The sequence below is a fragment of the Phyllobates terribilis genome, unplaced genomic scaffold, assembly GCF_046119375.1.
Source record: "Phyllobates terribilis strain yellow unplaced genomic scaffold, ASM4611937v1 Scaffold_1__5_contigs__length_1240528914, whole genome shotgun sequence".
NCBI classification, from domain to species: Eukaryota; Metazoa; Chordata; class Amphibia; order Anura; family Dendrobatidae; genus Phyllobates; species Phyllobates terribilis.
Window position 1 is genome coordinate 271275584 of NW_027362761.1, and position 26562 is coordinate 271302145.

The following is a 26562-nucleotide window of genomic DNA, read 5'->3' on the forward strand; positions in this document are numbered from 1 at the left end:
TACTGTTAGGTCTTCCCGAGTCTGGTTGTTTTTTAAAGATTCTGCCGATAACCCCAAAAAGGCCATTTGCACCACCTGCCAGGCCAGCATCAGCAGGGGTAGCAAAACTACCAGTCTGACCACCACCAGCATGATCAGGCACATGGCAGCAAAGCACCCGACTTTGTGGGCCGAAACCCAGGGTCCAGGAACAGCGTCTGTGGGTGGCTCCACTGCTTCTTCCACTGTTGTGCATGCAAGCCAATCCCCTGTCCCTAGTGCATGCGAAGATGCCTCCTGCCCTGCACTTGTCGTTGCGCACTCTTAAGTAGCAGCATCAGAAAGCACGTCCACGTCCTTATCCCAGCGCAGCGTTCAGTTGTCCATACCCCAGTCCTTGGAACGCTAGCACAAATATGCAGTGTAATGCACACGCCCGGACTGACTGGCGTGTGCGTGTTTATGTAGTGATTCCACTGTGCCATGAACCGGAGAGTGCCTGGAGGGGCGTAACTAAGTATCTGCCCGATCCGACCAAGGTCGCACGACGGCATACGACGCCAGTGCACCAGGGAGGAACCGAGCAGAGGAACCAGGGTCTACTCCAGGTCAGACTCCGGACACGGCTGTTGACCCACACCGGGGAATACAGGAACAGGCAGACTAGAGCACAGGCTGGGTAGGGTCCAGTACAGACTGGGAGACAAATTCGAAACCGCAGACGCGGCGGACAGAGCTGAGCAAAGCGAAAACCGCAGACGCGGCGGACAGAGCTGAGCAAAGCGAAAACCGCAGATGCGGCGGACAGAGCTCAGCAAAGCGAAAACCGCAGACGCTGCGGACAGAGCTGAGCAAAGCGAAAACCGCAGACGCGGCGGACAGAGCTGAGCAAAGCGAAAACCGCAGACGCAGCGGACAGAGCTGAGCAAAGCGAAAACCGCAGACGCGGCGGACAGAGCTGAGCAAAGCGAAAACCGCAGACGCGGCGGACAGAGCTGAGCAAAGCGAAAACCGCAGACGCGGCGGACAGAGCTGAGCAAAGCGAAAACCGCAGACGCGGCGGACAGAGCTGAGCAAAGCGAAAACCGCAGACGCGGCGGACAGAGCTGAGCAAAGCGAAAACCGCAGACGCGGCGGACAGAGCTGAGCAAAGCGAAAACCGCAGACGCGGCGGACAGAGCTGAGCAAAGCGAAAACCGCAGACGCGGCGGACAGAGCTGAGCAAAGCGAAAACCGCAGACGCGGCGGACAGAGCTGAGCAAAGCGAAAACCGCAGACGCGGCGGACAGAGCTGAGCAAAGCGAAAACCGCAGACGCGGCGGACAGAGCTGAGCAAAGCGAAAACCGCAGACGCGGTGGGAACAGGGCTCTGTTCACACGGAACAGACTAGAAGGGAAAGGCAGAACCAGATACCCACAGGGTACTTGCAGAGAAGTAGCGAGTGGACCACAAACTCACAAACCGAAGTACAGTGACAACGAGCAGGAGTTAGGTACGAGTTCAGACTGCAGAAAAAGGAATGGAACGGACATAGAGAAAAAACAGGTAAAAGATAGGAGAGAGTTCAGACTGGAACTGAGTGTACGGAGGAGACCGACACTGCAGCGGGATACAGGAGCGGGTCTGGGAATACGGCCCCCAGAGAGGCAGGACGAACAGGCAAGGAGCGTGTTCAGACTGGCCTGGAAATACAGCCTCCAGGAAGGCGGAACGAACAGGCAAGGAACGAGTACAGACTGCAGGTTAAGGTACACAGATAGGACACAGTACAGACATGGGAACTGATACCGCAAGGCAGGAGACATAGACAGGACTCAGTTCAGACACGGGAACTGATACCGCAAGGCAGGAGACAAAGACAGGACTCAGTTCAGACATGGGAACTGATACCGCAAGGCAGGAGACATAGACAGGACTCAGTTCAGACACGGGAACTGATACCGCAAGGCAGGAGACAAAGAACGGGACCTGGCACCTTCAGAGTGCAAGCACACACTGAATGAAACACTATGCTCCGGCAGTGGTTGATTGCCGCAGCTGGGTTATATACCAGTTGACAGACATCAATAGGCTGAGGACGCACAAGGGGTGTGACCCACAGCAAGTACAAAAAGCAGGAAGTGATCGGGCGCCGCCCTTAAGCAGCAGAAACAGACACAAACAGACAGCATGGAGGGAAGCCAGAGAGACATTCTGGACAGGAGATCAAGTGCGCGCTCTTGCACAGTGGGAGATGGACCACTATGCAAGGACGCCGCCAGGTATGTTACAGTACCCCCCCCTTACGCCCCCTCTTCTTCAGGCCTGCCAGAATCTTCCGCAGGGAATTTGAGGGCCAATTCTTCACTTCGAAGAGATCACTTCCACTGTCCACCGGAAAAACTTGTCTCCTCTGGGTAGCTAGGATGCTACCTCCCATCCAGCCACCCTTAGCAACAGACGAAATGGGTGGAGTACCAGGAACAGCACACAAGGAAGTCTCACTCCACATACTTTCAGGTGGCATCCCAGAGGGTACAGGAGACAACTGGAAGTCCTCCACCGGGTTGGAGGGGGACAGAGACTTGGGGGTAATCTCTGCTTCGAGGTACATCTTGTCAAGCTCACAGGAAGAAATAGACGGGTTATCAGGTACAGGATGAGGAAAAGTCACTGTCTCTTTGTTATCTGGTGGTACCCCGGAGGATTCAGGAAACAACTGGGGGTCCTCCGCCGGGTCAGAAGAGTGCAGAGGCTCAGAGAAAACATCTGCTTCAGAGTACACTAGGTCGGACTCACTGGACGAAGCAGGCGAGGTATCGGGTACCGAGTATAGGAAAGTCTCTGTCCATTTACCACCAGGTGGCACCCCGAAGGGTTCTGGAGACAACTGGCGGTCCTCCGCCTGATCAGAGGGGTGTAGAGACTCATGGGTAACCTCTGCTTCGGAGTACACTAGGTCGGACTCACTGGATGAAGCAAGCGAGGTATCAGATCCAGGATATAGGAAAATCTCTGTCCATTCACCACCAGGTGGCACCCCGAAGGGTTCTGGAGACAACTAGAGGTCCTCCGCCTGGTCGGAGGGGTGTAGAGACTCGGGAGTAACCTCTGCTTCGGAGTACACTAGGTTGGACTCACTGGACGAAGAGAGCGAGGTATCAGGTACAGAGTATAGGAGAGTCTCTGTCCTTTCGCTACCAGGTAGCACCCCGAAGGGTTCTGGAGACAACTGGAGGTCCTCCGCCTGGTCAGAGGGGTGTAGAGACTCATGGGTAACCTCTGCTTCAGAGTACACTAGGTCGGACTCACTGGACGAAGCAAGCGAGGTATCAGATCCAGGATATAGGAAAATCTCTGTCCATTCACCACCAGGTGGCACCCCGAAGGGTTCTGGAGACAACTGGAGGTCCTCCGCCTGGTCGGAGGGATGTAGAGACTCGGGAGTAACCTCTGCTTCGGAGTACACTAGGTTGGACTCACTGGACGAAGCGAGCGAGGTATCAGGTACAGAGTATAGGAGAGTCTCTGTCCTTTCGCTACCAGGTAGCACCCCGAAGGGTTCTGGAGACAACTGGAGGTCCTCCGCCTGGTCGGAGGGGTGTAGAGACTCGGAGGTAACTACCACTTTGGGGTACCCATTGTCAGGCTCACAGGACGAAGCGGACAAAGTATCGAGTACCGGGTGTAGAGAAGTCTCTCTCCATTTGTCATTGAGTGGTATCCCGGAGGATTCAGGAGGCAACAGGGGATCCTCCGCCAGGTAGTAGAGGTGCACAGACTCTGAGGTAACCACAGCTTTGGAGCATCCTTGGACATGCACACCGGTTAAAGTGGGTGAAGCATCTGATGCCGGGTGCAGGAAGTTCTCCTGTGTGGAGTCTGGATGGGCAGAAGTCTCTTCGGGCAGGAGAACTGGTGCACTACCCACGCACATTACCCGTTGGGGCTTCTCCGGGATACAGGGAGATGAAGCTTCAGTAGGGACTTCAAGGTTGGGGTCAGGAGGTCTCAGGGAGGACAGACCCTGGCGTGACGGCTTGCCTCTACGTCTAGCACATCTGGACTGCCTCTTGAGGTTGGGAGAAGTATTCCGGAAAGTGTAGTCACCCTGTGAGGATTCTGGGTGGGCAGTAGTCTCATTGGGCTGGAGGACTATTGCGCTACCCACACACATTACCCATTGGGGCTGCTCCGGGATATTGGGAAGTGAAGCTTCAGCAGGAGCCTCCGGGTTAGGATCATCGAAGACCATTAGAAAGGCCACCAGGAAGGCCATTAGGTCCAGGAGGATCGGATACTGTGTTTCATATAGGGGGTTGATCCATTCCAAGGCATCACCCGCCAGGTAAGACATAATGAATGCCACCTTAACCCGATCGGTGGGAAAACATAGAGGGTAGAACTTTATGTGTAGCATGCATTGCTCCACAAATGCACGACTTTGTCTTGGATCCCCATAATAACGTAGCGGATCCGCAGGAACGAGAGCAGATAGATCCATCTGGACGGGTGCGTAATTCGCCTGGAACTCAGCTAAAGGGAAAAAAAAAAAAAAAAAATGTATTTATTTTAATGCATGTATTCACTGGAAAACTTCTCAGAGAGCGAAGGCCGTGGGACTCAACGGGAACCATGGCCTGAGCATGCTGTAATGCACACGCCCGGACTGACTGGCGTGTGCGTGTTTATGTAGTGATTCCACTGTGCCATGAACCGGAGAGTGCCTGGAGGGGCGTAACTAAGTATCTGCCCGATCCGACCAAGGTCGCACGACGGCATACGACGCCAGTGCACCAGGGAGGAACCGAGCAGAGGAACCAGGGTCTACTCCAGGTCAGACTCCGGACACGGCTGTTGACCCACACTGGGGAATACAGGAACAGGCAGACTAGAGCACAGGCTGGGTAGGGTCCAGTACAGACTGGGAGACAAATTCGAAACCGCAGACGCGGCGGACAGAGCTGAGCAAAGCGAAAACCGCAGACGCGGCGGACAGAGCTGAGCAAAGCGAAAACCGCAGACGCGGCGGACAGAGCTGAGCAAAGCGAAAACCGCAGACGCGGCGGACAGAGCTGAGCAAAGCGAAAACCGCAGACGCGGCGGACAGAGCTGAGCAAAGCGAAAACCGCAGACGCGGCGGACAGAGCTGAGCAAAGCGAAAACCGCAGACACGGCGGACAGAGCTGAGCAAAGCGAAAACCGCAGACGCGGCGGACAGAGCTGAGCAAAGCGAAAACCGCAGACGCGGCGGACAGAGCTGAGCAAAGCGAAAACCGCAGACGCGGCAACAGAGCTGAGCAAAGCGAAAACCGCAGACGCGGCGGACAGAGCTGAGCAAAGCGAAAACCGCAGACGCGGCGGACAGAGCTGAGCAAAGCGAAAACCGCAGACGCGGCGGACAGAGCTAAGCAAAGCGAAAACCGCAGACGCGGCGGACAGAGCTGAGCAAAGCGAAAACCGCAGACGCGGTGGGAACAGGGCTCTGTTCACACGGAACAGACTAGAAGGGAAAGGCAGAACCAGATACCCACAGGGTACTTGCAGAGAAGTAGCGAGTGGACCACAAACTCACAAACGGAAGTACAGTGACAACGAGCAGGAGTTAGGTACGAGTTCAGACTCTGCAGAAAAAGGAATGGAACGGACATAGAGAAAAAACAGGTAAAAGATAGGAGAGAGTTCAGACTGGAACTGAGTGTACGGAGGAGACCGACACTGCAGCGGGATACAGGAGCGGGTCTGGGAATACGGCCCCAGAGAGGCAGGACGAACAGGCAAGGAGCGTGTTCAGACTGGCCTGGAAATACAACCTCCAGGAAGGCGGAACGAACAGGCAAGGAACGAGTACAGACTGCAGGTTAAGGTACACAGATAGGACACAGTACAGACATGGGAACTGATACCGCAAGGCAGGAGACATAGACAGGACTCAGTTCAGACACGGGAACTGATACCGCAAGGCAGGAGACAAAGACAGGACTCAGTTCAGACACGGGAACTGATACCGCAAGGCAGGAGACATAGACAGGACTCAGTTCAGACACGGGAACTGATACCGCAAGGCAGGAGACAAAGAACGGGACCTGGCACCTTCAGAGTGCAAGCACACACTGAATGAAACACTATGCTCCGGCAGGGGTTGATTGCCGCAGCTGGGTTATATACCAGTTGACAGACAACAATAGGCTGAGGACGCACAAGGGGTGTGACCCACAGCAAGTACAAAAAGCAGGAAGTGATCGGGCACCGCCCTTAAGCAGCAGAAACAGACACAAACAGACAGCATGGAGGGAAGCCAGAGAGACATTCTGGACAGGAGATCAAGTGCGCGCTCTTGCACAGTGGGAGATGGACCACTATGCAAGGACGCCGCTAGGTATGTTACATGCAGCCAACACCCCACAGGCCACACTACTAAATTCCCACATTTCGCAACTGCTTGCGCTTGAAATGTTGCCTTTTACGCTCATGTAGACGGAAGCATTCTGCAACCTGATGGCGGCGGCCGTCCCTCGGTACTTGGTCCCCAACCGCCACGATTTCTCCCGGTGTGCCATCCCCGCATTACACAAGCATGTGTCCCAAAACATTAGCCATGCCCTCAACAACGCAATTACTAGGAAAGTCCACCTAACCACGGACAAATGGACAAGTGCTTGTGGTTAAGGATGGTACATCTCGCTGACGGCACACTGGGTTAACATAGTGGAAGCCGGGACCAAGTCGGACCTTGGGACGGAACACGCCCTCCCGACGCCAAGGATTGCAGGCCCTAGGTCAATCTGGGTGGCCCCCACAGTCTACAGCTCCTGCACCTCATCCTCCTCAGCCTCCTCCTCCTCTTCAGCCTCCATCTCCGAAATGACCACATCAGTCACAAGCTGGAAGCACTGCAGCACTGCTTCGGCCAAGCGGCAACAGGCTGTGCTGAAGCTAATATGCTTAGGTGACAAACTGCACAATGCTGAAGAGTTCTGGACAGCTCTTAAAGAGCAGGCAGATCTGTGGCTCACACCGCTGAACCTACAGCCAGGCATGGTCGTGTGTGACAGTGACCAGAACCTGGTGGCGGCTCTGAGGCGAGCTTACACACGTACCATGCCTGGCCCATGTGCTTAACTTTGGGGTTCAGCTGTTTCTCAAATCCTACCCGGAGCTGCCGGATCTGCTTCTTAAAGTATGCCGCCTGTGTGCCCATTTTAGAAAGTCACCTACAACTTCCACCGCACTTGCCGTGTTTCAGCAGCATTTGCAGCTTCCGGCTCACAGACTGGTGTGTGATGTCCCCACCCATTGGAACTCTACACTGCAGGATTTGTGAGCAGAAGAGGGCAGTTTTTGAGTACCAGCATCAACAAGGCCGTCGGTATTCAGGAGGAGGAGGAAGAACAGGAGCTAGTTTCATGCGCTATAGACTGTACTACCTGCATAACTAACATAGTTTTTTTTTTTTTTACGGTTGTCACACCGTCTGTTCAGCGTGGATTAACTGAGGACAGAGAGGAAGAGGAGGAGGAGGAGCAGAGCATGGTCAGTTGTCCTCTTGGTGAGGACACGGAAGTCTTGCCTGTTAGAAGTCTGGCACGCATGGCTGAGTTTATGTTATGCTGCCTTTCCCATGACCCTCGCGTTCTCAAAATTTTGGGTGACAGTCATTACTGGTTGGTGACACTTCTAGACCCACGCTACAAGGAGAACTTTCTATCTCTTGTTCCTGAGGCGGACAGGTCTACAAAAATGGGGCAGTACCAGAAGGCCCTTGTTGCGGAACTATTAAAAAAATTTCCATCTGAAAACGCTGGCGGCAGAGGTCAAAGTTCATTCAACAACAAAGGAATACAGGCGAGAGAGACACAACTCCAATCCAGCAGAGGCAGGGGAACACTGTCAAAGTTCTGGGAGAATTTTATCCGCCCCTCCCATCGCACAGGCCCTGAGGCACAAGGAGTGCAAAGTTTGGGAAGATGCTGAGGGAGTACCTTGCCGACAGTACCAACGTCCTCCGTGATTCCTCTGTGCCTTATAATTATCCTCCGCAGCAGCTCCAAGCTGGATACGTGGAATGAACTGTCTCTCTACGTCTTAGAGGTCCTGGCCTGCCCTGCCGCTAACGTTTTATAAGCGCATCCGCCTGTCAACTGAAAATGCTGACAGGCTGACTCTTATAAAAATGAACAACGGCTGGATTGGGCCAGACTTCTCAACACCACCGAATGATAGCAGCATAACATAAACTCAAATCCAGTGTCTTTTTTTGGGAGGTGTATTCCCATGCACCTTTTCACACCCACACATGGGTATACGCTTCATAATTTGGGCTATTTGCTCTTGTCCTCCTCCTTCTCCTCATCCTCATCCTCCACCACCATATCACGATGATGACCGTTTTCCGTGATGCAACACCCACATAATTTTTTTAAAGGGCGTTTATTATGCCCGTAAAAAAAAATTTTTTTTTACAGTATGTTCATGCATACCCTCCAGGGGTAAATGTTTGTCAGCCGATACACTTAGTGCATGGGCATTACAAGTATAGGAGACCCGCTCCTTTCTAATGGGAACATTTTTTCATGAGGCCCTCCTCCACGTCTCTTCCAAGGGGCATTGGAGTGCCTCCCAATTTTTGGCAGCCCTTACATTCACTGCATACAGGGCCGGCGACAGCACCCGGCGCACCCAGGCAAGTGCCGGGGCCCTGAGCAGGCGGGGGGGCCCACTCGCCGTCGGGCACCCCGCCGCACTATCGGACCCTTGAGTGGAGGAGAGCGGTGTCAGCTCCCGCTTCCCCCCGCTTGCTCAGGGCCCCGGCAGCCGGCGAAACACTTACCTCTCCTCGTGCCCGTGCCTCCGCAGCAGCTCCGGTCTCTTCCGCGTCCTCTGACTGTGACGTCTCAGGTCAGAGGGCGCAGTGACATCTTTCCACTGCGCTCTCTCCTGATGGAGTCCAGAGCAGCCGCAGCAGGTGAGAAGTGAGGTGAGTATTTGATTTTTGTTTTAATGTATGGAGGCATGGGGCATTATAAGAGAGGGGAGGTGTGACATCCTGCATGGGGCATCAAAAGGGGGGGTGACATACTGCATGGGGCATTATAAGGGAGGGGGGGTGACATCCTGCATGGGCATTAAAAGGGAGGGAAGTGACATCCTGCATGGGGCATTAAAAGGGGGGAAGTGACATCCTGCATGGGGCATTATAAGGGGGGGAGTGACATCCTGCATGGGGCATTAAAAGGGGGGGAGTGACATCCTGCATGGGGCATTATAAGGGGGGAAGTGACATCCTGCATGGGGCATTATAAGGGAGGGGAAGTGACATCCTGCATGGGGCATTGTAAGGGAGGGGGTGTGTGTGACATCCTGCATGGGGCATTAAAAGGGGGGGAAGGGACATCTTGCATGGGGCATTATATGGGGGGGAGTGACATCCTGCATGGGGCATTATAAGGGAGGGGGGTGACATTCTGCATGGGGCATTATAAGGGGGGTAACATAATGCATGGGGCATTATAAGGGGGGTAACATCCTGCATGGGGCATTATAAGGGGGGGGTGACAGTCTGCATGGGGCATTATATGGGGGGAACAGCCTGCGCGGGGAATTATGTGGGGGGAACAGCCTGCATGAGGCATTATGTGGGGGGAACAGCCTGCATGGAGCATTATCTGGGGGCCCAGCCTGCATGGAGCGTTATATGGGGGCCAGTATCCTGTATGGAGCGTTATATGGGGGCCAGTATCCTGTATGGAGTGTTATATGGGGGCCAGTATCCTGTATGGAGCATTTTATAGGAGCCAGTATTCTGTATGGTGCAATTCGCCGGTTTCCGAGCTATTGTAGAATTTACAATAGATATCACTCATGTAATGTAAGAAGTGAAATCTTTGTCATCGTACTATATATATTTCTCTGCGGTATCTGTGCATCATGAATCGTGGTATGTGTTAAAGGGGCCCACTGAGACTCTTTCGGCCAGGACCCACAAAAACCTGGAGCCGGCCCTGACTGCATGGGCCAATACTATGGGAGACCCACTTCCTAATAATGGGAACATTGTTTTTAGGAGGCTCTACGACCTCTACGTCTCTTCCAAGGTGAATGGGAGTGCCTCCAAATTTTTGGCAGCTTATACATTCACTGCATAGGCAAACACTATGGGAGACTGATTTCCTAATAATGGGAACATTGTTTTTAGGAGGCTCTCCGACCTCTACGTCTCTTGCAAGGGGCATTGGTGTTCCTCCAAATTTTTTGCAGCCGTTGCTTCACTGCATAGGCAAACAGTATGGGAGACCCTCTCCTTTCTAATGGGAATTTCGTTACTGTGGCCCTGCTCTATGTGTCTTTAAATTGTTAGTGAGGTTTTTCCCAAATTTTGGCAGCCCTTGCAGTCACAGCATGGGCACATACGCAATAACAGTATAGGAGACCCACTCGTTAATAATGGGAACAACAAAGCATAGCCAGCTGATGGCTCTCTAACAATAGGGTGGGCCGACTGCTCGCCCTTTAAGAATAGTAAGGGCCGCCTGATGGCCCTACAAAAATAGGCTTTGTGACTTTCAGAGTCCCTTCATCATAAATGAAACAGGATGTGTCTGATGATGTGTCACACACCACATGGCCAAATAAGGTTGTAAAATGTTAAAATTACATTTCCCGGTGAATGCATTTGTCTTAAAAAATAACGTAAAAAAAAACAAACAGTAGGATCTTTCTTTAGTATAAAAAACAGAGTCGCCAATGTAACCTCAATGTAATCACATTGTTCAGCTCCTGCACCTCCTCCTCCATCTCCGAAATGACCACATCAGTCACAAGCTGAAAGCACTGCAGCACTGCCTTGGCCAAGCGGCAACAGGCTGTGCTGAAGATAACATGCTTAATGCTTAGGTCACAAACCGCCCAGCGTTGCAGAGTTGTTGAAAGCTGTAACACAGCAGCCTGATCTGTGGCTCTCTCCACTGAACATACAGCCAGGCATGGTCGTGTGTGACAATGGGCGGAACCTGGTGACGGAGAAATGACATCCGGAGTAGATATGGTTTCCCTCTATGCCAGTCCTTTCACCGAGCTAAAGAATATGGCTGCGGTGAAATACAACTCCCACTGAGAAGCAGTTTCAAACTGAAAAACATTGGGTCCACCAGAGGATTGATTCTGAGGGCTCACCTTTCTCAAGAGCCCCATAGCTGCTGCAAAGTTTGCGCTATCCTGAACTCTCCTGATGGAGAAGCCAGGGCCCACCCGAGGACTCTCTGGTGGGACTGTCCAACCCTGCCGAGAAGAAGTCCTGGCTAAAAAAAGTGTGTAGGAAGGTTCCCGGACACTTTATGGCTCCTTTTTTACTGAGGTGGAAACCCACGCAAACACGGGAAGAACATACAAAATCCTTGCAGATGTTGTCCTTGCTGGGATCCCAGCGCTGCAAGGCTTCAGTGCTAACTACTGAGCCAATGTGCTGCCGTTCACCCTGTGATATCTAACAGGCTGGAGAAACTTGCACCTATTGTCACTCTATCTTCAGCTCCTTTGTGAGAAACTAATGTATTTGGGCAGCCACTCAGTCTACCAAATAGAATTCCTGAGAAAGAAACTGGGGATGGCTTCGCTACAGGTACTCGGGGCAGTGCTAATACCATGGCGTCATACCATAGTTCACTGGAAATATTACAGGCTGGTAAAAGGCAATCAGATTCCCACAGAAAAGTATCAGCAGTAATGTTCAGGGACCCTTGCTTGTGGAAGGCGGAGATGATACCGGGAGAAATAGTGGCGGCTGGGGACCGAGTATGGACACCCGGCCGCCGCCGGCATGAGGTTGTGAAAAGCTTCCACCTCCACGAGCCTAAAAGGCCACATTTCAAGTGCAAGCAGCTTTAGAGAACTTCCTGGGAGAAATGACAGCTGGAGTATATACGGTTTCCCAAAAGTCAGTCCTTTCACCAAGCTAAAAAATATGGCTGTGGTGAAATACAACTCACCGACAAGCTGTGGACTGGCTCCGTACCTTCCCTGGCCACATTCACTTGACCACGTGTTTGTGGTTAGGTGGTCCTTCCCAGTGAGTGCACTGGGGAGGGCATGGGTAATGTTGTGGGACCCGTGCTTGTGGAAGGCAGAGACGACACCGGGACAAATAGTGGCGGCTGGGGACCGAGTATGGATATCCGGTCGCCACCGCCATAAGGTTGTGGACAGCTTCCGCCTCCACGAGCCTAAACGGCCACATTTCATGTGCAAGCAGCTGTCAAAAATTTGGCAGTATAGTATTGCAGCCTGTGGGTGGGTGGGTGGGTGGCTGGCTGCATACTTACGCTCCCATTCCAAGGAATGAGGTAGGGACAACTCAATGCTGCACTGGGACAAGGATGTGGACAGTGATTGTTGCAAGTATACACAGGTCGGCCTTATACATACGAAGAGAAACGAACATTGCTGATAAACTGGACAATGCCAGAATCAGCATAAATATACCAACTCCAAAAGCATAATCAAAAAGGAGGAACAAAGGAGCAAAATGGTAGAAGACAATAGAAAATCTTTATTATATTAAATAAATTAGCATCACATAATAAATAGTTAAGTCATAGCATAGACAGACAGAGGTACATGATGTCAGGAAGATACAGCACTGTATAGCTCACAACCCCATACCCACTACATAAAAGTGTGGCCAGTAGGGTGGGGAAACCCAGGCAAAGCGAGCAAGATAAGTAAACAGTGACTAAGGGCAATGGCAATATACACTTGTAGGCAACAATCTGCCACAACATTAAGATGGCGTGACGGCCTGGGCGCGCACACCGGCGACGGAGCACCTGCGGCGCATGCGCCACTCATAGCGTGGGTTCTACGTCTTTGACGGCCATAAATTACATGCAGTCACACGGCGAGTCACATGACCGCACTATGGACGTATTTAAAGGTCCTTGTACCTATGATTGATTAAGCCTCTTGAGAAAGCCAACAATATCCAGGCGAAACGCGCATTGAGGCGTCTCTTTCCACGGATTACCCTACCTCAGTATCTTTTAGCTCTCTTTCCATCTCCCGGTAAGGCTTTTGATTACTTACTGACTACGGGCGCATCTTAATGTTGTGGCAGATTGTTGCCTACAAGTGTATATTGCCATTGCCCTTAGTCACTATTATTATGTGATGCTAATTTATTTAATATAATAAAGATTTTCTATTGTCTTCTACCATTTTGCTCCTTTGTTCCTCCTTTTTGATAGTGATTGTTGCAAGTCTGCAAAGACAGGCGCATGGCGGGAGGCATCTACGCATGCTCCAAGGATCACTTATGATGGGCACACTTTTAATCAATGACCTGGGAGTCAGAGATACTTCCAGGGGTCTTCCCCATGCTGTTCCCATGTCTTTTCAGCACTGTTTGCATGTGTCTGATGATGTGGCACACACCACATGGCCAGATAAGGTTGTAAAATGTTAAAATGACATTTCCCAGTGAATGCATTTGTCTTGGTTGAAAGCAACGCAAAAGTGCAAAAACGCATCAAAAACGCTTCGTGTGAACATAACCCAAGGTGTGGAGGAGTATTTTTGTTTTTGTATATTTATTTTGCCTTACCTTCAAGTCATTACCCTGGAAAGGATGTTCCTTAACATATTTCCCAGGAAAATCTATTTTGGTTTAGTTTTTGTATGTTTTATTGTGAGTCTGTAAAAGTGGCGTAATACTCTGACAACGTTGTTGACAGCAGTGACCTGGGAGTCAGAAATACTTCCAGGGGTCTTCCCCATGCTGTTCCCATGTTATTTGAGCACTGTTCCCATCGATTTGGGCAATTTTTAGGCCCTCTGCAGACCGCCGGAGGGAGCCGCCTGAAAAATGCTCGAGTTTCCCATAGACTTACATTGGGCTCGTTGCTCGGGTCGAGCACCCGAGCATTCCAATTTGCTCGACCCGAGCATCGAACACCCGAGCATTTTAGTGCTCGCCCATCACTAATGAGGACATATATACCAGAATGGGGAACATATATACCAGAATGGGGGACATATATACCAGGATGGGGGACATATATACCAGAATGGGCCCAGGATGAGTAACATATATGCCAGGATGGGCATAGAATGAGGAACATATACACCAGGAAGAGTCCAGGATAGGAAACATATACCAGAATGGGGGACACATATACCAGGATGGGAGTCATATATTCCAGGATGAGGGACATATACATCAGAACGGCAAACATATATAAACCTATATAAACTATATATAGGAAAGGGGACATATATACCAAGATGTGGAACATACACAGCAATGGCTGAAAGTGTTGGCACCCTTGAAATTGTTCCAGAAAATTAAGTATTTCTCCCATAAAATGAGTGCAATTACACATTCTAGCAAAGCCAGGTAGGGCGGGATTAAATCCCAACTCTGCAGGGTTTGATTGGAGGCACCTTCATAGCTTTTACTAGAAGCAGGAAGTAGGTTCACTTGTTGTGCTGTGTGCTGAGGAATGGAACAGTGTGTAGGTTCTGCGGGAGCTGCAGAGTACCGTTTGTTGAAGACTACATTGAGCCAGGTAAAGTGCCAGGATTGCCGCACAGTTGAGAGACTGTGGTCTGTGTCTGGGAGGAGAACTCAAAAGACCTGTTGGTGCAGGTCTGTCTGACGGAACTTGAGAGACAGCTGGACATTTATCTGAATGGGTGAGCCCACATGTGCCTGCCTGTATATGGACTGTTTATTTTGTTCCTTTACGCCGGAGAAAGGCTGTTTGTTTTCCGTTCTGCTGGAAGTTTATGCACTTCAATAAACCCCCCTGTTTGCCCGAGAAACTATGTGCCTGTGTGAATGCTATCAGCTGCCTAAAAGTGAGTCAATTCCTACAACATGTTTTGTTATACACATGTTTTTTTCCTTTGTATGTATTGGAATAACATAAAAAAAACTGTGAAAAAAAGCCAAATTGGACATAATGTCACACTAAACCCCAAAAATGGACCAGGCAAAATTATTGCCACCTTTCCAAAAATGTGGGTAAACAACTTTGTTTCAAGCATGTGATGCTCATTCAAACTCACCTGTGGCAAGTAACAGGTGTGGACAATATGAAAATCACACCTGAAACCAGATAAAAAGGGGAGAAGTTGACTCAATCTTTGCATTGTGTGTCTGTGTGTGCCACACCAAGCATGGAGAAGACAACTGTCTGAGGACTTGAGAATCAAAATTGTTGAAAAATATCAACAATCTCAAGGTTACAAGTCCATATCCAGATATCTTGATGTTTCTTTGTCCGCGGTGCGCAACATAATCAAGAAGTTTACAACCCATGGCACTGTAGCTAATCTTCCTGGACCTGAATGGCACAGAAAAATTGATGAAAGGTTGCAACGCAGGATAGTCCAGATGGTGGATTAGCAACCCCAATCAAGTTCCAAAGAAATTCAAGCTGTCCTGCAGATTCAGGTGCATCAGTGTCAATGCAAATTATCCGTCAACATTTAAATTAAATTAAAGGCTATGGCAGGAGACCCAGGAGGACCTCACTGCTGACACAGAGACATAAAAAAGCTAGACTACAGTTTGCCAAAGTGTACATGAGTAAGCCAAAATGCTTCTGGGAAAGCATCTTATGGATGGATGAGACTAAGATAGAGCTTTTTGGTAAAACACATCATTCTACAGTCCACCGAAAACGGAATGAGACCTACAAAGAAAAGAACACACTACCTACAGTCAAATATGGTGGAAGTTCAAATATGTTTTGTGGTTGTTTTGCTGCCTCTGGCACTGGGTGCCTTGACTGTGTGGAAGGCATCATGAAATCTGAAAATTACCATAGGACTTTGGGTCGCTAACTCAGAAAGCTGTCCAGTCAGAAAGTGTTCAGTGTCAGAATGCTGGGTGTAACATACCTGGCGGCGTCCTTGCATAGTGGTCCATTTCCCACTGTGCAAGAGCGCGCACTTGATTTCCAGTCCAGACTATCACTCTGGCTTTCCTCCATGCTGTCTGCTTGCCTCTGTTTCTTCTGCTTAAGGGCGGCGCCCGATCACTTCCTGCTTCTTGTAGCTGCTGCGGGCACACCCCTTGTGCGTCCTCAGCCTATTGCTGTCTGTCACCTGGTATTTAACCCAGCTCTTTCCTGGAATCCTTGCCTGAGCATTGTGTTCTGTCAGTTGGCGTCTTGTCACTGATGTGCCAGGTCCTGTCTATGTTTCCTGCCTTGCGGTATCAGTTCCCGTGTCTGAACTGTGTCCTGTCTGAACTATCTTCTAGCCTGTTGTCTTCTGCCTATCCTGGAGGCTGTATTTCCAGGCCAGTGTGAACACGCTCCTAGCCTGTTCTTTCCGCCTTCTAGGGGCCGCATACCTAGACCCGTTCCTGTATCTTGCCTGTTCCTGTCTGAACACGCTCCTAGCCTGTTCGTTTCGCCTTCTAGGGGCCGCATACCTAGACCCGCTCCTGTATCTTGCTGCTGTGTCTGTTCTTGTCTGAATACTCTCCTAGCCTGTTACCTGTTTTTCTCTATGTTTGTACCTTCCCTTTTTCTGCAGAGTGTGAACCTGCACCTAACTCCTACTCGTTGTCGCTGTACTTCCGTTTGTGAGTTTAGAGTTCACTCGCTACTTCATTGCAAGTATCGATTGTGTATCTGGTTCTGCCTTTCCCTTCCTGTCTGTTCCGTGTGAACAGAGCCCTGTCCCTTCTGCTGTACCTTGCTCACCGCTCCGGCGGTTCTAGCCTGCTCTGCCTTGCTCACCGCTCCGGCGGTTCTAGCCTGCTCTGCCTTGTTCACCACTCTGGCGGTTCTAGCCTGTGCTGCTTTACTCACCGCTCTTGCGGTTTCCGCTCTGCTCTGCCTCGCTCACCGCTCTTGCGGATTCCGCTCTGCTCTGCCTTGCTCACCGCTCTTGCGGTTTCCGCTCTGCTCTGACCCTTTGCTCGCTGCTCCGGCAGTCTCGCTCTGCTCTGACCCTTTGCTCGCTGCTCTGGCAGTCTCGCTCTGCTCTGACCCTTTGCTCACTGCTCCGGCAGTCTCGCTCTGCTCTGACCCTTTGCTCGCTGCTCCGGCAGTCTCGCTCTGCTCTGACCCTTTGCTCGCTGCTCCGGCAGTCTCGCTCTGCTCTGACCCTTTGCTCGCTGCTCTGGCAGTCTCGCTCTGCTCTGACCCTTCGCTCGCTGCTCCGGCAGTCTCGCTCTGCTCTGACCCTTTGCTCGCTGCTTCGGCAGTCTCGTCCTGCTCCTCTCTCGCTCACCGCTCCGGCAGTCTCGTCCTGCTCCTCTCTCGCTCACCGCTCCAGGCAGCCTTGTCCTGCTCTTCTCTCGCTCACCTCTGCAGGCGGTCTCATCTTGTTCTGCTCTTGCTCGCCGCTCTGGGCGGCCTCACTCTGCTGTGTTTGTCCACTGCATCTGCGGTTCTGTTCCTGAGTCCCAGTTTGTACTGGGTCCTATCCACTCGGTGCTCCAACCTGTCGTACCTGCCAGTACCTCCCTGCCTGCATACCAGTCATGCTTACCAGCATCCGCCAGTCTGCATACCAGCCGTGTCTGCCTATAGCCAGCAGTCTGTGTGCCAGCCTAACCTGCCTGTTCCTGTATTCCCCTGTGTGGGTCAACAGCCGTGTCCGGGGTCTGTCCTGGAGTAGCACCTGGTCCCTCTGCTCAGTTCCTCCTTGGTGCACTGGCGTCGTATGCCGTCGTGCGACCCTGGTCGGATCGGGTGGATACTTAGTTACGCCCCTCCAGGCATTCACTCTCCGGCACGGTCCAGTGGAATCACTACATATACACGCACACTCCACTCAGCCCGGGCGTGTGCATTACACTGGGTTTGCATCCTAGGTCATGGGTCACTTCAAGAAGCACCTAGAAATGGATCGAAACAATGCACTGGAGAGTTCTGAAGTGGCCAGCAATGAGTCCATATCTAAATTGTATTGAACACCTGTTATGTCCAGTTTGCCTTTTCTTTTATGTTTTTTATGTTGTTCCAATACACACAAAGGAAATAAACATGTGTATAACAAAACGTGTAATTGCAATAATTTTATTGGAGAAATACTTAATTTTCTGAAACAGTGTCAAGGTTGCCAACAGATTCGGCCGTAACTGGATGGGGAACATACAGTATATACCAGGATGGGGGACATACAGTACAGACCAAAAGTTTGGACACACCTTCTCATTTAAAGATTTTTCTGTATTTTCATGACTATGAAAATTGTACATTCACACTGAAGGCATCAAAACTATGAATTAACACATGTGGAATTATATACAAAACGTGTGAAACAACTGAAAATATGTCTTATATTCTAGGTTCTTCAAAGTAGCCACCTTTTGCTTTGATGACTAATTTGCACACTCTTGGCATTCTCTTGATGAGCTTCAAGAGGTAGTCACTGGAAATGGTCTTCCAACAATTTTGAAGGAGTTTCCAGAGATGCTTAGCACTTGTTGGCCCTTTTGCCTTCACTCTGCGGTCCAGCTCACCCCAAACCATCTCGATTGGGTTCAGGTCTGGTGACTGTGGATGCCAGGTCATCTGGCGTAGCACCCCATCCCTCTCCTTGTTCAAATAGCCCTTACACAGCCTGGAGGTGTGTTTGGGGTCATTGTCCTGTTGAAAAAAATAAAAATAAACGCAAACCGGATGGAATAGCATGCCGCTGCAAGATGCTGTGGTAGCCATGCTGGTTCAGTATGCCTTCAATTTTGAATAAATCACCAACAGTGTCACCAGCAAAGCACCCCCACACCATCACACCTCCTCCTCCATGCTTCACGGTGGAAACAAGGCATGTAGAGTCCATCCGTTCACCTTTTCTGCGTCGCACAAAGACACGGTGGTTGGAACCAAAGATCTCAAATTTGGACTCATCAGACCAAAGCACAGATTTCCACTGGTCTAATCTCCATTCCTTGTGTTCTTTAGCCCAAACAAGTCTCTTCTGCTTGTTGCCTGTCCTTAGCAGTGGTTTCCTTGCAGCTATTTTACCATGAAGGCCTGCTGCACAAAGTCTCCTCTTAACAGTTGTTGAAGAGATGTGTCTGCTGCTAGAACTCTGTGTGGCATTGACCTGGTCTCTAATCTGAGCTGCTGTTAACCTGCGATTTCTGAGGCTGGTGACTCGGATAAACTTATCCTCAGAAGCAGAGGTGACTCTTTGTCTTCCTTTCCTGGGGCGGTCCTCATGTGAGCCAGTTTTTTTGTAGCGCTTGATGGTTTTTGCAACTGCACTTGGGGACACTTTCAAAGTTTTCCCAATTTTTCACACTGACTGACCTTCATTTCTTAAAATAATGATGGCCACTAGTTTTTCTTTACTTAGCTGCTTTTTTCTTGCCATAATACAAATTCTAACAGTCTATTCAGTAGGACTATCAGCTGTGTATCCACCAGACTTCTGCACAACACAACTGATGGTCCCAACCCCATTTATAAGGCAAGAAATCCCACTTATTAAACCTGACAGGGCACACCTGTGAAGTGAAAACCATTTCCGGTGACTACCTCTTGAAGCTCATCAAGAGAATGCCAAGAGTGTGCAAAGCAGTCATCAAAGCAAAAGGTGGCTACTTTGAAGAACCTAGAATATAAGACATATTTTCAGTTGTTTCACACTTTTTTGTTAAGTATATAATTCCACATGTGTTAATTCATAGTTTTGATGCCTTCAGTGTGAATGTACAATTTTAAAAGTCATGAAAATACAGAAAAATCTTTAAATGAGAAGGTGTGTCCAAACTTTTGGTCTGTACTGTATATACAGGATAGGCTCAGGATGAAGAACATATATATCAGAAAGGGCCCAAGAAGGAGAACCTATATACCAGGTAGGGGTAATATATCCCAGGAAAGGGGACATATATAATCGGAACCAGGAACATCTGGGCCCATCCCATCCTGGTATATATGTTCCCTGTCCTGATCTACATGTCCCCAATCCTTGTCTATATATTTCCCATCCTGGGCTCATCCTGAAATATATGTCCCCCATCCTGGGCCCTCCCTGGTATATATATCCCTTATCCAGGTATATATGACCCCTATCCTGGTATACCCTTTTGCTTGTCAGTGTATATGGCGGGATGAGACTTAGAATGCTAAAAGGGCCCATACATGGGACCAACATGAAGAGGGGAACCCAGGTCCAAATTTTGCACTGGGGCTCATCGAAGTTTAGTTTCGCCACTGCTCAGCACTTTTGTATAATGTCCTCCAAGCTTGCTGCTGCTTCTGTGGGTGTGCTTCATAGACACAGGATAACTGGAATTCCTCATGTTTGTGTTTTCTGTGTATGGGAGACATATTAGCTAGTTTCCACCCACTAGCTTAGGGACAACTGAAAATTATAGATAAAACCTGCAGAAGGGAAAATTGGTAAAAAGCGCAGATTATAATGGCCTGAAACAGCTAATTCTGAGTAGACACTTAAATGACATGTAGACTTGATGTATACTCTGTTAGAAGCTTTGTTTTGACATTACAGTGTCTAATGGTGGGTACTGTAAAGCAGCATGCAGAGTGCTGGATATGTGCTGTCATAAAGAGCCCATGAATGCACTGATTTTTTTTCCCTTTTGTAAATTACACAATTTTTAAATGTTATATAATTGTATCTTTTTCAGGTGGCAAATGGTAAAAAGGACACAGAAATGCACATTGAAGGTTCCCTTATTTCCCGGGATAAGGTTGGAGTGCAGGATTTTGTGCTGCTAGATTCCCACACCAGTGAGACTGCTTTCCTTGACAATCTGCGCAAACGGTTCCAGGAGAATCTTATCTATGTAATGTTTTTTATTTACTAGTGACAGTACTAGAATAATGCCGCAATATACTCTTGTGAGATGAATAGTATTTAACGAATAAACTGGGGAGTATACTATAACATGTAGTCCGAGCATCACATCATCAAACTAGTTCCAGGCTTTTTACCCATTCTCCAGCAATAACACAAGTGATGTCCTGTGCTGCTGTGGGGCATCCTTGCTGTATTTTCATTAAACTAAGAATAATATTGTTACATTGGAAAAGTATTCTTTTAAAGCATGTTTTTATGTAATTTCAATATCTTAAATCTAAATCTGGTGAACAGAAGCTTTACCTTTGGAGTCTCCTAACACCTTTTATTAAGAAACTCCATTGTCTGCAATACTACCATACCTACAGTATCTACATGGCTGCACATTTTTAGGCAGTTTTTGCAGCCAATGAACAGAAATAGATTCAAGAAAAGTCTCAGGGCCCATTTCATCAAGACCAGAGTTGATGATGAGCTGCATGGTGGAGTCTGACGCTTCTGATTCATGAAGAGGTGCATGTCTCTTTATGATCCTGGAGCATCCACTTCCATGGGCTACACCAAAAATCTCACTCCACTCATTAGTTTTCAGGCATACAGAATGCCACAGCTCTTCGTGAATTAGACGAGCTGTGACATCACGCCCCCGCAGTGCCCCCATTCTGCCCCAGCTCCGCTTATTTTGTGGAGGCTAGTAAAAACTATGATGAAAATGCCAAAAGTTGTCAAATTTATGTGCAACTTTGGTTGCTCCTAAATTTTTCAATTTTTCAAAGATTTTACGCCATTATTCTGGCATGAAAGCTTTGATGAATCGTGCCCTCAGTCTTTTCTTAACTGGTGCTTTCTGTTTATGATCTGGCTTTGACTTCTAAAATTACATATAAAAAGCTACACATGGAAGTATACCATCAATGCAACTGTCTCATTTGCTAGTCTCAACAAATTTGAATAATAGAGCTAAGTACTAATGTCAAATTAATGTGTACCTGCATCACCCTTACACCCCCCGCCCTGGGGTGCTATCAGCAAAATACAGATTCCATCTGAATGGTAGAGCAGAACAACTGTCACAAAGTAATTACATCATGACAGATATTCTGCTCAGAATGGAAAGATTAGAAGTATCCAGGGGCGGACAAAGTCAGTAGCGGCCCCCTTGTGTAAGAACCATATAGGGCTCCCCTCTTATCCCATAGCTTGTCATAAAGCACACAATTATTTCTCTCCACAAAGAATTGTCACCTATGAGGTTTATTAGCTCGTGCTCTTTAATTGATAGTATGAAACTTAATTTAATGCATAGGCTGCACCAATATGTCCTCCACTGGATGTATCTTAAGTTTGGGATTCATTTGGATGCAGAAATTTAGATTAGTCAGTATAAGAATATTAATTAAAGGAAAGACGCAGCACTACTGGTAGGTGGTGCACAAGTAGGCTCCAATCTCATAAAAGTATATGAAAAACTTGGCACTCAGATGTGATAAATCGTGATGAAATTTTTATTTTTTATAGTAATATCCAGACATAAAGGAGAGACGTTTCGGTCTACAATTTGACTTTCATTAGACTGATAAAGGTGAAATTGTAGACCGAAAACGTCTCTCACTTATGTCTTAAAAATATAAATCTTTCTGTATTTTGTCTTTCTCAGACATATATTGGGACATTGTTGGTTTCTGTGAATCCATATAAGGATCTTGAACTGTACACACAACGTCAGATGGAAATTTACCAAGGTGTAAATTTCATTGAGCTGCCACCACACATGTAAGACTATGCTTATTTTAAACCAGACATACATATCTGTTATATATAGTAATGTTCTGTATTTGTAGTATTGTTTTATCTTGTACTGAATAATAAAAGGAGGTCCCATGTGAGGCTCAGCTTATCGGCAGATGTTCTCCATGCCTGCCTGCTGGCTACATAGTGGCTTCAGTTCTCACCGTCTATGCTTCTCCCAACATGAGTAGGAACAAAACCTTCAGTTACTCTGGAATGCAATTATACCACGATATACCACAAGCTGTGTATGGAATGGCGCGGTCATCACATGCTTTCAATACTGCTAGCTCACATAGCAGCACCTCTGCCTGGGCCCCCCAGACTCTCCTGCTAGCTCACATAGTAGCACATCTGCCTGGGCCCCCCAGACTTTCCTGTTAGGTCAAATAGCAGCACCTCTGCCTGACTCCCAAGACTCTCCTGCTAGCTCACATAGCAGCACCTCTGCCTGGGCCCCCCAGACTCTCCTGCTAGCTCACATAGCTGCACCTCTGCCTGGGCCCCCCAGACTCTCCTGCTAGCTCACATAGCAGCACCTCTGCCTTGGGCCCCCAGACTCTCCTGCTAGCTCACATAGCAGCACCTCTGCCTGAGCCCCCCAGACTCTCCTGCTAGCTCACATAGCAGCACCTCTGCCTGTGCCCCCAGACTCTCCTATTAAGTCATATAGCAGCACCTCTGTCTGGCCCACAGATTCTCTTGCTAAGACATATAACAACACCTCTACTTGGTCCCCCCAGACTCTGCTCCTTGTGGCTCACATAGTATCTCCTGTGCCTGGCCCCCAGACTCTCCCGCAAGCTCACATTGCAGCATCTCTGCCTGGTGCCCTAGACTCTCCTGCTAGGTCCCATAGTAGCACCCCTGTCTGTTCCCCTGACTCTCCTTTTAACTCCACTGATGATCTCTCTGAATCTCACTCAGAGCTCAGTCATTCAATGACTTAGGTCACCAAACAGCAGATCTGGTGTGTGTGTCAGAGGTAGTGAAGTTACATTGAGTCCTAATGGGAACAAGAACAGATGTGCACCCCTGGTCAAAATTGCTGTTCTTGTGAACAGTTAAGCAAGGTGAAGATGAAATGATCTCTAAAAGGCCTCAAGTTAAAGATGACATATTTACTTTGTATTTTAGGCACAAAAAATATATATATTGTCATTTTTTATATTTTAAAAAATTACAAAAAAGAAAATGGGTCAGTGCAAAAGTTTGGGCACCCTTGGAGATTTGTGAGCTCAGATAAGTTTGACCAAGGTTGCAGACCTTTAATTGGCCTGTTATGACTTGTTCACTATCATTGTTAGGAAAGGCCATGTCTTGTGCCAAAAAACTGCAGCTATGGGTTCTTCTAAGTAGCTGCCTTGCACTTTGAAAATGATGAAGACTCACAAAGCAGGAGAAGGCTATAAGAAAATAGCAAAGCGTTTTCAAGTTGCCCTTTCCTCAGTTACAAATGTAATTAAGAAATGGCAGTTAACAGGAACAGTGGAGGTCAAAATAAGGTCTTGAAGACTAAGCAAAATTTCAGTGAGAGCTGCTCGTAGGATTGCTAGAGAGGCAAATCAGAACCTCCCACTTGACAGCGAAAGACCATCAGAAAGATTTAGTAGGCTCTGGAGTTGTGATACATTATTCTACTGTTCAGAGACACCTGCACAAATATGACCTTCATGGAGACATCAGAAGAAAACCTCTCCTGCGTCCTCACCATCAAATTCAGCATCAGAGGGGAAATTAATCAATAGAATCAAATAGATTATAAGCAGGAGTGACAGGTACGACCTTAGCGATGGAAGGTTAATCCCCGAAGCGCGTTTTGCGGTATGCGTTTTCCAAGGGGGCGTGTCTAAAAACTGGAGATCAAGTGTTCTATTTATATCCGTGTTGAATAATATTGTGGTCTGCGGATCAACCTTCCATCGCTCAGGTCGTACCTGTCACTCCTGCTTATAATCTATTTGATTCTATTGATTAATTTCTGATACTTACCTTGTGCCATTATTATTTTGTCGCTCCATCTACCTTATTATCTCTTACACTATGTATGGTATACTTATCTGCACCATGTATCTTGCACTATGCCCAGCACTGCCTGTTGATATATGATCTCACTTAAATCGGATACATCTTTGCATAATGTTAGGCTATTCAGCCACTATGCAATTTGAATTTTTTTTCTGAATGTAGTGAGTGGTGTAACTTGGTAGAGAGTTATAAACCTTATGAGTGACTTAACACTTGTTTGGACTAACCTGTCAGTTTACTAGTAGGATTTTGGTGAACAATAGCATTGCTCCTGCTATTTATTAAGCACAGTTGCACTTTATACATCTAGTAAGACCATAAGTGTTTGTGCGATATATTTATTCATTTATTAATAGACTCGTGATGAACTAACTTATTTTTTCACTGTTATACATTAAGCACACTAGCACTTTACACACTATGTTAGGCTACAAGTGGTTGTTTAATACATCTATTTATTTACTTGATTGAGGAATTAAAAATTCCCTGTTTATTGTGGGATGTTGCTATAGGTCCCCCAAATGTAGTGATTTGATATGAACAGCGTATGGATTGTTTTGTCTGCTAGAATTTCCCCCTTTTTTAAGTGATTTTATTATATTTATTGTTTGTTAATAAAGATTGAATTCTATATATTATGATGGCTTCCTGACTTACGTTTGCTTGTAGGTTATTGTTATATATATGGAAGTGCCTTATACTTTATTTTGGCTCCATTTAGGTTGAATTTAGGTACTAACCATGCAGGGTGCCCAAACTTTTGCATCGGCCCATTGTCTTTTTTTCTAATTTTTAAAATGTAAAAAATGACAATAGATTGTTTTGTGTGCTTAAAATACAAAGTAAATGTGTCATCTTTAACTTTAGGCCTTTTAGAGATCATTTCATCCTCAACTTGCTTAGCTGTTCACAATAACAGTCATTTTGACCAGAGGTGCCCAAACTTTTACATACCAGTGTATACCAACAATAATAGTAAAACTTAGTTGGCTGTCAGCCAAACAATACTTTGGCTGATTGTGTGTCCAACAGCTATCTCGGCTGACACACTGGGCCGAGATCTCCTATGTTCTACAAGAGAAAGCCGCTAACTGACATGTTAGTCTGTTGCTTATCTCCGGAGGAGCAAGGCGAGTGGCAGTCCGAAAATAGGGACATGTTGCATAGTTTGTTACATAGTTACATAGTTTATAAGGCTGAAAAAAGACAAGCGTCCATCCAGTTCAGCCTATTTCTTGTGCACTGCAGCTATTCCGCAGCGTTGATCCAGGGGAAGGCAAAAAAAAAACCATGCGGTATAGGCCAATTTACATCATTGAGGAAAAATTCACTTCCCAACACCAATCAACATCTCTCCTGACCATCAGTCTTCCGATATCCCCATACACAAAAGACCATCGGCCAAACACATCAATATCACCGGGTTCAGCCAACATTTGTCTAACGTGTATAGGGCCTTTAATGTGAACACAAGCTAATAGAAGTGACTTTACAGGCCGTTGTATTGATCTTTCAACAGATATGCAGTTGCCGATAATGCCTACAGGGTTATGTGCACGGAGCGGAATAATCACTGCATTCTGATATCAGGAGAAAGTGGCTCTGGAAAAACAGAGACATCAAAGAAAATCCTTCAGTACTTAGCAATGGCATGTCCAATCACAGAGAAGCTACACACAATCAGAGACAGGCTCCTTCTCTCAAACCCTGTTCTGGAGGTACCTGCAAATTGTACATGGTATAGCGTTTGCTATTTATATTGTCTATTACAAATGCCTAATTTTTCATTTCTTCAGGCCTTTGGAAATGCCAAAACTCTCCGTAATGACAACTCAAGTAGATTTGGAAAATATATGGATGTACAATTTGACTATAAGGTAAATACAACATCTCAGAAGGAACTGAAAATTCCCATTTTAAGACATTATTGACATATTTATGGCAACCTCCGAGCAGCGTGGTGACAAGGCCGCTCAGAACTGCATTCACTTCTATGG

The 26562-nt window shown here is 47.9% G+C and overlaps 1 protein-coding gene across 1 annotated transcript in view; it reads left to right on the top strand.

The window, feature by feature from the left end:
- MYO1H (myosin IH) overlaps positions 1 to 26562 on the top strand; it is a 223288-nt gene that overhangs the window by 38665 nt on the left and 158061 nt on the right. The window contains exons 2-5 of the mRNA XM_073672594.1: positions 20577 to 20735; positions 22407 to 22522; positions 26085 to 26283; positions 26362 to 26442. Coding sequence (XP_073528695.1) covers positions 20577 to 20735; positions 22407 to 22522; positions 26085 to 26283; positions 26362 to 26442 — 555 coding nt within the window. The remainder of the gene's footprint in view (positions 1 to 20576; positions 20736 to 22406; positions 22523 to 26084; positions 26284 to 26361; positions 26443 to 26562) is intronic.